At 43.2% G+C, this 12,040-nt stretch overlaps 1 protein-coding gene across 9 annotated transcripts in view; it reads right to left on the bottom strand.

Annotated features, from left to right (window-relative positions):
• The window catches only part of Nfia (nuclear factor I/A), a 540,811-nt gene that overhangs the window by 329,287 nt on the left and 199,484 nt on the right, over positions 1–12,040 (bottom strand). For 5 of the 9 annotated variants that reach the window (XM_006502841.4, XM_006502844.4, NM_001122952.1 and 2 more), the window contains one exon: positions 5,977–6,508. In XM_006502841.4, the coding sequence (XP_006502904.1) occupies positions 5,977–6,508 (532 nt within the window). Of the gene's footprint in view, positions 1–5,976; positions 6,509–11,595; positions 12,010–12,040 lie in introns of those variants that run through there. The other 4 variants (XM_006502843.3, XM_006502845.3, NM_010905.3 and 1 more) reach the window with 2 other exon arrangements.

The raw sequence follows: 12,040 nt of genomic DNA, 5'->3' as shown, positions 1-12,040 counted from the left end.
TCCTGTCGAGCTCCGAGACATCAGAGTCTGGATCTATAATGTGTGGGCTGCCATTACATCAGAGAGAGAGAGAGAGAGAGAGAGAGAGAGAGAGAGAGAGAGAGAGAGAGATCCTGAAAGTGGCCAGCCCGCACTGTGAGTTACATGATGCAAACCAGCAGACACCAGAAGCATGTCTAGAGTATCCTTGCCACGTTCTGACTCCTAGAGACCCTAACTGGAAGCTTAAACTCCAGAAGAAGTCTTTGAAAACATTGCTTTCTGAAGTTTTGAACTGAACCTTCTGAAGCTACAAGTAGCAGTTTTGTCTCAAATTAATTATACAAAAGAAAAAAAAGTAGCGTTATGCATGATAGACTTCTCCACTTGACATCCCCTGCCTGAGATCCTTTACCATGGCTGCATAGGCCAAAACTCCTTCAGAGTGCATGCACTTGCAATTCAGTCTATGGTTTCACATTTCCCTCAACAATGCATGCCTGTTTATCGTACTTCTCCTCCTCCACCTGCCTTCCTTTTCTTCTCCCCCATCCCACAAGGGTTTACAATTTAAAATATTTTTAAATGTAAGTTCTCACCTCTAAATAATGATAGAGAAATTACTGAAGGAATGGTACAAAATTAGAGTTTAGCATATTTGCATTTTTTCCCTTCCCTCGTCATCCTCAGTGTTGTTTCCACAAGCTATATTGACACTTGGGAGCGGTTGCTTCTGTGAGAGATGTAAAAACCCGACAGGCTGTTCTGTATCCTCTGGAAGCAGCTCCAGGCCCTAACCCAGTCCTACTGTGTACAGCACTGACCACAACAAAAGCTGTGGTTTCTCCCACACTAGCCTTAAATAGGTTTAAATTAATGCTATTCATCACAGGGTGGGAAGGAAGACAAGCAAACCATGCCAATAGCATTGGGAAACTTTCTAACCAACACAGTCAAACCTCTTAGCCATAAACAAGCTGACCTCCATTCAAAGGCTTCCTCCCAACCAACTTTGCTCCCTGTTCCTGTGCAAGCGCTGCCTTTGAACTTCCATCTTTTTTACTATGTCCTAAGCATTGGATTTTGTTACTACATTCAAGGAAAAGGATATTGTTACTATTCTCAGGTTACTGCAGAGCCCACTTAAAGCTCTAAAAGTCATATTTAATCTCAAGTTTGCTAGTTGCTAAAACTACCTTTATGTAATTAAGAGATAAAACTGTACACATGTATCAATAATTTACAATGTATTCATAAAAAAAATTGCCACGAATTTGGCTTAAGGTCAGGATTGGACTTTGGGATACAAGACAAGTCTCTCTTAATTTTAAGTATCACCATATATTAATTAGTCTTATCCCTTCATTTTCAAACATACTCTATCATCACAAATCACAGAAACTATGTGCACAAGTTTCTGCAGGGAGTTAAGCTTCTTAAGAAGTTTAATTATATATGTACAGCCTTAGTCTTGGATATAAACACATATTCACATCACATATACACATATACTTGCCAGCAGAACATGCTGAATATGTTAGAAATGCAGACCCCCTCTAGCAAATGTGCTAAGTCACCTAAAAGACAGTGCATTGTAAAAATTAATCTGACATAGAATCATAAAATATAACAAAATAATATGACTTGTTTTTAATGTTTAAAATTATTTTCTATGCACTATAACCTTATGTGTAATTATTCCACACTTAAAATAGCATCTTTTGAATACTACTGAAATCATTGCTACTGCTTAAGGAGCACTCTGGGTACAGCCTGGGTGTGCACACATGCACACAAAGCACACACTCACAGGCACTCCCCATCTTACACCTGCTCTCAAGCAGTAGGAAGTGAATTCTCAGTCTGTCAACATAACCATCTGGTCTATCTGCATAGCATGGTTTTCTCTAGTACTAGATGAAGGAATGGCAGTCACGAGGCCAAACTAAAACCAACACGCACCTGAATGGGAATAGCTCCTCTTTTGGCTGACATGGAAGCACATGGCTCATCACAGGCCGACTAGCATAGTTCCAACTTAAAATGAGTGTTACTGAGAGCAGAAGCAGAGGAACAATTCTGTACAGGGGTTGAGGTGATGAGTAATCCTGTCCTGCAGGTTACAGGATGGGTACCAAGCTGCTGGGACATTCAAAGAGCTCTTCCTGTGAAGGCGGAAACATAACAACCAACCAGTAGCCACTGTACTGAAAGGTTCTACCGCAGAAATGTTCACTTTCCACCTTAAAACTCACACGTACCTCCACCACCATTGGTCCCTTTGTCGTTGGCTAATTAGCAGTTGAAGGAATTTGCTGACAATTTCGGACACTTAATCTTTCCAAGTGGATTTTCAAGAGAGCTAAAATATACTTGCAATCTTAGAAACGTCCCCACCTTTAGAAAGTGACAGTGGCTCTGTGGGCTTCAGCTTTGGGTCACTGCCGCCCACCAATTAGTAAGGGCGTCTGTCAAAGTAAACATAATTCCATTTGTTTGACTGTAAAGACTACCTCAGAGCTGCTTCTCTACCCCACATCAGGTAGCATCAGACATAAACAGTGGTTACCTCTTTATGTCATAAATAAAGTGATCTGCCTCTGTCGGCGAAAGAAATCCGTTTAAAACTCTAACCTCTAAGCAAAATTTAACTAACTCAACAGAATACGATTACATTTCCAGAGTTATATAGGAACAGCTTCAAAAACGAAAAGAAAGAGAGAGAGAAAGGAAGGAAGGAAGGAAAGAAAGAAAAAACTCTCCAGAAAGTTCTCGGTTGAGTGCCTACTAATGAACAAAGGTTAACTTTATCTAAAAGGTCAAATGCCTGGTGGCTAAGGTTATGACCTTAACAACTTAAATTGTGACCTTGCCACGTGCCGGGTATATTGTAGATTCTGATACAGATCATCTGGTAAAGGCTGGTCATAAATTAGCTTTACTGTTACACGCCCACAAAGAAAACCACTTGCCATGATGCCATAATACCACCAAGTCGTCATACGATACATGGGAAAGACAATGCAAACAGAGACCAAATTAAAGACATAAAATGGTTTTGTTATTTTATAGACTGAACAAGATGAAAGTCTCGGGCTCATGAAATCACTTGCTTTCACTCGACTTCTTACTGTATATCTGCCACAAAAGTCACACAGTTCTAATACCACCAGATTTAGGGATTTAGTCAACGTGTTGGCTTTTATCATCTCTAAGCCTTAAGAAAAAAAAAATCACCTCCGCTTTTAACAAATATTTGGTTATGCATTTGCTTCCAGTATTCACATTTTAATGTTTTCACCAACATTTTAAAAAATTTAAAAAAAAAAAAAAACAGCCAGGGCATGAAGTTATAATCAATGTGCATATTTTAAAAGGAAAAAAAAATCTCAATTTGGTGGCTATGTAGAGGAGAGGAGGCATTCTGGAAGGGAAAAAGAACATTTTCAAAGAAATGAAAATAAAAATGCATTACAGGTACAAAGGCCACAATGGTTTTGGCATAGATTGGGCAGTGCGCTTCAGAGTCTCTGCTTCTTGCCAGTACTGGCAAGTTCTCAAAACTTTTAAGGAGGTTAAAAACATTGTTTAGTGTTTACAAATCTTCAGCATTGTAACAGATGCCCGTCAAGGCAGCTGTACATAGGTTGACCAATCTACCTCATTGGCAGCTTCTCTTCTACAAATAAGAGATCTCAGAATGTCTTAAGTCAGATTTGAAATATATTCTGATGAAAGGCCTTTACTAGTTTCTTTTTGCAAGGCCCCTGTTGCCGGCACATGGGCAGCCATTACTGTGGTGCTCTGGAAACCAATGGCCAGGCATTTGGCTGGTATTCAGGAGGGATTCTGGGATACGTGAGGAGCACCAAACCGAAGGAAGTCTGATCCATGTAGCTGTCAATAAATCTTTCATAAGCTGTAAGAATGCGAACCTTCCTAAGCAACCTCCCAAATGGCATTACAGCAGCATCCTCCCTTCAGGCATTGTACCAGCTAAGCAACTGGGTTAGCTTAGGGAAGTATCGGCACAGTAATGACCCACCAACAGAGAAAGGCGAACTGGAGAATGGCAAGAGCGAGACTCTTAAATGTCTTTAAAGATAGTTTCCCTGCGATTCTCAGAGAAATGCTTAACTTAAAAGCCCAGAGTGGGTCTTACTCACACTGACAGAAACTTCACAGACATTTCCATTTAGTTCTTTTCTGTAGGAAGCACACACACACACACACACACATGCTACATAAATTGTTGGCATCAAGTTCCTAAGTTGCCCAATTAGAACATTCACTATTATTAATCCAGTCTTTTCTTAAGCAGGTAAAGCTAAACACCCAATGTAAAGAATATGCTAAGAAAGCGCTGGGAACATCTGTAACCTTTGCACCCTCAGGCACTTAGCACATACAAATAATGGGGAAAAAAGACCAAAAACCTTTACCTTTGCTTTTATATAGACAAGAAAAATGAGCAGCAAGGTTAAGGAGGGTTAAGGAAAGGCCACTTGTTCCTGTTTAGAAGTTCTGCTGCCTAGAACTGGCTAAAGCAACAGGCATGCCTTATGAACAAGCATACATTTTCAAAAGCCCAAATATTTGAAACGTTTTCCGAGCACATCCTCTGAAATACACATCTAGACCCTGCCAACACAACACAAATGATGATGTGACATGCTTGCAAAGTCAATTTCTCCAGTTTCTTAAGTAAGGACAGATGGGTAACGAAAGTTCTCTTTCTAAATCATACATTGGAAAAAAAGAGAGAGAGAGAGTGGAATGTTAGCCGATTTCCTTGAAAGTTAATTTATTTTTTTACAATTTTCAGAATCTTTTGCAAAATAGTGCTGACTTTGCAGGTGGTAGCTTTTTCTTTTCATTATGGGGAGGGGGGGGAGTGTGTGTCTGGGTGTGTATGTGTAGTCACGATAAAGAGAGAAAAACAGGGGCAGAGACCCACAGAGAGAGACAGAGACAGAGAGACAAAGAGCGCCCCTAAAATGAATCACTGATTGGATTCCACAACTTTCTTTCTCCCATCTGGCTTAAGCAACTGCCATGAAGGCAATCTAGCAAGACTGATATGTACATATAAAAAGTCAACAAGTTACACAAGACCTGAGCCTTCACGTAACACAATGAGCCTTTGTCTAAAACAAGACGAAAAGAACAAAGTGAAGCTGCACCATTTCGCCCAGCTCGCAACAGTTGACTCCTGAAACGCTCTTCCAAATTCTGAAGCATGCTCCGGAAAAGACATGTCTCAAAATCAATAAGTGAATCTCGTACAAATCAACATAGATCGATGGATCAATTACCGATAGCGATTTCTCAAGGCATTCAGACAGGCTATGCCAGCTGGTCACATTTAATATTAACCCCTCTGTCACTTGCTTAGAATTGAGTTGATTGGTTTCCCTCAGCCATTTGAAAGAACACTGAGAGTTCCAACATACGAAGCTGCTAAGCCTGTATATTAATGTGATTAGCCTTCTTTCATAAGCGACCAGCATTTTGATAGTAACCTTACCTCCAACTTCTTACTTGGCAGGGGTTGCAAGAGGCCTCAGAAGGTTGAAAACAGTCCCAACAGAAAAGCAGCTAACAACAACCTAAATGTATTTTAATAAGATCACAATCCAGTTTAAAACCTACTCTTGATTACGAGGGTCATCATGAGTCTCTTATCATGACTTGAAAAAAAATGTGACCACAATGTTTCATCCATTGATTCCCAAGACCTCTGACAGCCTTACTTACCATATGTGACCTGAGTGGGAATTCTGAGAGCTTTGCTTTTATACCTGAATGAGGGTGGCACCTCAGACAGGGGCAGCAGGTTATTCAAGCTGTTTTAAACTCTGGTTTACCTCTGACACCTCACTGGCCAGATGCCCTAGGTTTGTGATATGCGGAGGTCGGGAATGGTTCAGCGGTCACAGAGGCCATCAGAAGAGACACACACAAGAAAGCGGAAGGAGTTCTTCCCAGCACACTTACCTGCTGCATGTACAAAGTATGCCAAATATAAATCGAGTTCCTTTACAGAAACCCCTATGTGATGGGGCTGGACACAGAGCCCTGGATTAGAGCACTGTGGACTCTTTACAAGGCGCTCGCCATCAGTACTTTCCAGCGGAATACCTTTGAACAAGATCACCATGACGAGGTCCAACCTCCATACTTTATCTGCCTGGCGGAGGCAGTCAATTCTCCGCATCTTGCCTTTCTGATCAGGGTTGGAAAGAACACAGCATGGAGGTTTTTTCCCTGTAACTGTAAGAACAAAATCCTCTCGGTACTCGGGTCGGATATCTTTCCGTAACTTGGCCAGAAGTCGGGAAGCCCACTTCTGCTTGACCTCGGGCTTCTCGCTTAGCAGTTCATCCTTCACGGCCCTCTCCTCTTCTTTCGACATGCGCTTCTCATGTTTTTTGAAGTATTTCCGCTTTCGGGCCTGCAGGTTGAACCATGTGTAGGCGAAGGCGCGGACATGGGGCAGAAGTGCTTCAATGAAAGGATGAAACTCATCCTATGGAAGAGAATAGAGACAAAAATACGAATACGACCAACACAAAATGAGACAAGTCGCCTCTGGGACTTGCCCTAAAGAAATACCTCATTTCAGATGAAATGTGGTCCAAGTATTACATTACCTTTAAAACCATACTTAAAATCCCTCAGGGCAACCAGGGGAAGGGGAATCTACTATCGGCACCATTGCCTATAATCTGAAAGAAGAAAGTTACTAAGCCTTTTTAAACATTTGGGTGCATTCTGTTGTGCGGCCTACTTCCCAGATCCTTTCCTCAGCAAGCACAGTGCATCTAAACCTTTATAAAAATATATACTTTTAGCCCTATTTCAAGGAGGCCATATCTAATTTTGTCCCAGCCTTGACCTCACCATTTGTAGTACAGCCAGGGCCTGGCCGCCAGATTGGCAAATCCTAAATGCTCGGGTGCCAGTCAACGTTTATGGTCATCTAGGAGTAAGACCCATCCCTACCGTCAATGAAAACAAAGGCTTCCCCTCTGAAGAGTCCATGTAGGCTCTGATCTGCAGCTCACGTATTTTAGTAATATCTTAATTATGTTTCTGAATATTACAGTTACAGATAATTTACAAAAAAATTAGAAAAAAAATATGTCAGGTCTCTACAGAAAAGAAGGGAAGATCTAGTATTCATTCATTTGGCTAAAATAAAAGACCCATGCTCAAGAGATCATCACTAAATATGGGAAGAGAACAAAAAGGGGGGGGGGCACCAAACAAAGCAAATCTCCATGCTCGGGAGTAAACAGGGTGCCTCACCATGACAGTACTCTCGCAACTGAGCACATTTAGTGTGCTGATAGGACTGTGGGAAGCCCTCAGAAGCAACCAGCCCTACAAAACACATCGCCTCATTTTTTAAAAGATAATATTTCAGTTTTTTTCCCATCACCAAAGAGTAGACTCAAGGAAAACCTTTACAGAGTTCTTTAAAAAATCAGATAGTTTGAAGAGAAAATTGAATTTAAAACATTTGAATATTTTGCTACATGATTTTCTTTAAAAATACACGACTTTTATATTGATGCTGGCTGGAAAATTCAAGTATAAAAATGAAAAAAAAAAGTTACAACAGTAACGTTCACAGATGCTCAGAGAGAACACCCAACTCTTGACTGACCAGAACACAGCAATTTTAAATAACAGCTTTCTGCCACAAATGCCCCTCGAGATAATTTATTTACTTTCAAATAAATGAAGATAAGGAAACTAGAGGAACATTTGGTGACTTCTTAAAAAGAGTTAAGGTGGACAAATATAAAATATATTTTTTATGTTTGTTATAGCAATCTGCATATATACATCATTGAGATACAAGAAACTGTAATACCAGGAGCAGTACTACTCCTAAAAAAAATTACTAAAATTTTAAACATTCAAATATAAGCTGTAGGTAATATATTTTCATAGTTTAACCTGTTAATTATTTTTACAAATTTTAACCAAGTCTGTAAACATTACACATAGCAGGGTTCTTTAAAGTAAGTGTGTAATAATATAATGAATATTTAATTGTTATAATAATTGGCCTTTTCCTTCTTTCTGCACACATTTTAGGCTCCATGGCTCAAGTTCATTTTTGAAACTTGGTCTTTTTCAAAATAAGGATGAAAAAAAAAAAGTAGTAGTAGTGAGCTTTGTTTAACATGTGTGCATTCTTCAGGTTGGGAAAAAAAGAACAAAATACAAGAATTATATTATTCTTTACCATAAACCATTAGCATTTCTAAACTGTGTGATGTTTGAGAATCTTTCTTCCTTTGGAAGAAAAGTCGCAGTTTATCCGCTAAGGTGCATGCCAAACCACAAAGCTTTAAACATTACTAAATTCTGAGCTCATCCTTGAAATGTTCTAAAACACATAAACTTTATGTATTTCATATTGACTGACATCCAGATGTATACAGGATATACTAGAGACCATGACTCTGGCAATATGGAAAGAATTCCTCAAGTCGACCTTAAACTACACAGTGAGCCTTCTCCAAAAGGAGGCTTTCATTTTGAAGACTCAGCTCCATTTTATAATGCAAATAGCTCCCAATAATACAGCACAGATATGTGTTAAGGCTTTACCTTATTAACGATAATAAACACGTTAAATAAACATTTGTGGCTATTAGCCCAAAGATACTCCCAAAATACTTCTTAAAAACTGCAAACTGTACCAGCTCACGCTCAGAAGCATTGCGTTCACCTGCCAACCAAATGCCCATAACATCTCTTCATAAAAAAAAAAAAAAAATCTGAGAATAAGGTCAGCTGGTCATCATGGGCAGTCTATGTCCCCAGTTTTGCATCAGAGGCATTTACAATATATTATGCCCAAAAGGTTCCTAGGATGCAAATAAAAGAACACAGCATTTTATGTAAGTTTACTCACATGACAATTATACTTAGACAACTTATTAACAGAAATATCTCCCCCAAAATCCAAACTTTTTAAAAAAGAAAAAAATTACAGGAAATGTCCAAGGAAAGCATAAATGATTCAGGGGGGTGGGGAGTATGTCCTCATATATCATATTGCTGAACAAAACACCATAAACTGTGTCATATTTTAAAATTATTGAAGAGAAAAAAGTAATATTTTACATAAATAGCTGGTGAGAATGTTACAGACCACCAGTAAAAAAATAAACCTGTGGACCTGCTTCAACGCCGCATTACTCTGAACCAGCATCTAAAATGTGGATCTGTTTGAAAACAGGCCAAGTTTAAGAGCCACAGAATAGTGGTAGTGCTGGAAACCACTTTTTTTTTCCTTTGAAAGGTTTACTCATAAATTTCTGCTGAACTGTCAGTATTTAGGCAGGTCCATGAGTTGGTTGTGATAGGCGCATCCTCAATCAAAAGAAGAGGCCTGCCAGTCTCAAGGCAAAGCCCTTCAAAGTGCACACAAGCAGGCTGAGCCTACTCTTTCGGTTAGAGCACGTTTATCACCATGCTCACTGGATCTTTTTATTTTTTAAATGAGCAATAAACGGCCCAAGTTTTTCTTTCTGAAACTGGCTCTAACGTATTATAAATATTCCAGAAAGTTAAATAAATTGTAAATCAACTTTTAAAGACCCTCTCATAAAACAAATGAGCCTTTATCCCCTGCTTATTGTACATTTTCTTCACAAACTGCTACACCAAATAAGCGTTTCTCTTAGTGGTGTGAAGGCCCAGTGAATGCGTCAATCAAAGCTGCCAAGTGTGTAGGAGGGGGAACGGGGAAGAAAAGAAAAAAAAAAACTTTCTTAACGTGATAATAACTCAAGAGAAGCTAACTTTGTTAAATACCTGACTCTGCCCGAGGCCTGCATGGATTCGCAGGTATGCTCCTGAAATACACAACCCCAGACCAGAACTTTTATCTTTTCAAATCTCGCTCGGAAGACAAGGCTGTGTCCATGAGGGTCTTTCTCGACATTGCAGCAGGCTGGTCTTATCTACAAGTTCTATGTGTTGCAAACTTTTGCCAGCTAGAATTTCAGCCTTCGAATCTCAGCACTTTCACTGCAGACTATAATTCATTCAAATTATCTTACACTTTGCATCTTATCCATATGCAATTGTGAACCCTGCCAGAAGTAGTTGGAGAAGTTTTCACTCCATACTTCCACAAGTTACTAAAATAGTAACTTTGGAAGTTGCGGGGGGGGGGGGGTACTTTTACAATAACTAAAACAACTGCAATCCATTATTAATGTGAGGCCTAAATCCCAAACAGACCATCTCCACATAAAAGATGCATTTAAGAGTCTTCTGAGATCAAATAGCCAGTGTTATTACTGTTAGATACTGCAGTAAGAAAGGAAGTCATATGGGAAATAAATCCAGACTCTACAGCGGAGAGGAAAAGCTACTGATACGTCCAGCCTTCCAAAGTATTCCCGGTAAACCGTTAGCTCCAACTCATTGAAGGCACAGTGGTAGCAGGGTTTTGAGGGAGTCGTGAAGAAACCTTGTGCTGGAAGCATATAACTTCATGTAGGTGATTACTGGCCAGGGTGCAATGTTTTAAAGCCATATAAAGACTCGTACTTAAAGAGAAAAATTAGCGCAAATCACTCTGACTTTATGCCTTTTAGTCAGAGAAAATAAATAATATATTCAAACGGGACCAGATCCGGAGCCGCAAAATAGCAGTGTTTCCTTGCTGCTGGTGCAGACTCGACCGGGAGGGATGGGCTGGGAGGCTCGGGCAGGAGGGGCAGGCGGAGGGGCACCAGGCCCCACGCCGCGAGTGGGGCTGCAGGGAAAGTTGCCGGGTCCTGCTGGCTGAGCCGCCCGGGGCTTGCCTAGGCGGCGGCGGCGGCGGGGCAGCCGACTCGGGCCCTGGCCGCCGCTCGCCCTCGAGCCGGAGTCCCACTCCGCCCGCAGCGGCCCAGCCCGGCCCGACCCGCGGCCTTGGCGGCTCTGTGGCCTCCGCGGCGTGGGCTCGCCAGACCCCGAAACTTTCGCCTGGGGGTCGCGGGCAGGAGGCAAGGACAGCAAGGTCCCGGGCCGGCGCGGGGAGTGCGTCTCCGCAGCCCACGGACTAAGGCTAGCACTGCCCGCCCGCCGCGTCCGAGGGGCGCTGCCCGGGCCGGCCCGCAAAGCTGGCACAAAACAAAAGTAAGAGTTCGGGGCGTCGGCGGGGGGCGCGGCGGCGCGGGAGGACCCCGGCAGCCAGGGCGCCCCGGGTGCAGCCGGCGTGCGGGGCTTGCGGGGCTCAGCCGCCCCTCCCTGGAGCGGAGGAATCGCGGGCACCGCGCTCCGCGCCGCAGCCGCCAGAGTCCAGATTGCAGCGTGTCAGGGGCTGCAGCCGCGGACACACGTGCGGGGCGCCCGCAAGCCCCGGCGGAGCTCCGCAGTCCGGCGCCCCGATATTAATTAACGCATTAATAAGAGGGCGCCATTAGCCATGTGCCCACACAAATGGCCGAGCAGGAGGAATGCACCCGCATGGAAACAAAGTTACTTTCTTAAAGCTGCAGCCCCCCCCCCCGCACACGCGCGCGCACACACAGAAACACGCGCAGACACGGCTCCCGCCGAGGCACACGGCCGCCCCGCGCCCCCGCAGCTGCTTACCTGGGTGAGACAGAGCGGAGAATACATAACTGCCGGGCGGCGGGGGGTGCGTGCACGTCTGTGTGCGGGCTGGAGGTGTGCGTGAGTGTGGGTGCGAGAGGGAGAGAGAGGAGGAGAGAGCTAGGAGGGGGGGAGGAATAAAAAATCAAGCCTGCTTCTTGCGTTCACATTTCCAACTCGGCTCAACTGCAGCAGCCAGCGCTCTTGCCGCTCCACGCGCTGAACTTTAACCCCGCCTAGAGTTTCCCTACACTCCACTATACTGTCTACTGTACGCGGGCGTTAAAGGCATAGCGCACCCTTTCCCGCTCCCGCGCCGGCCGGCCGGGTGCCCGCGAGCTGCCCGCGCGCCCGCCTGCGCCGCGTTCTGCACCGCACCGCACGGCCGCCGCCCGCTCGCGCCGCCGCCGCGGGGGTGTGGGGGTGGGGTGGGGTGGGGGTGGGG

Source organism: Mus musculus, chromosome 4, assembly GCF_000001635.26.
Source record: "Mus musculus strain C57BL/6J chromosome 4, GRCm38.p6 C57BL/6J".
NCBI lineage: Eukaryota > Metazoa > Chordata > Mammalia > Rodentia > Muridae > Mus > Mus musculus.
The sequence above is the reverse complement of the archived record's forward strand: the minus strand, read 5'-3'. Positions and strand labels throughout refer to the sequence as shown.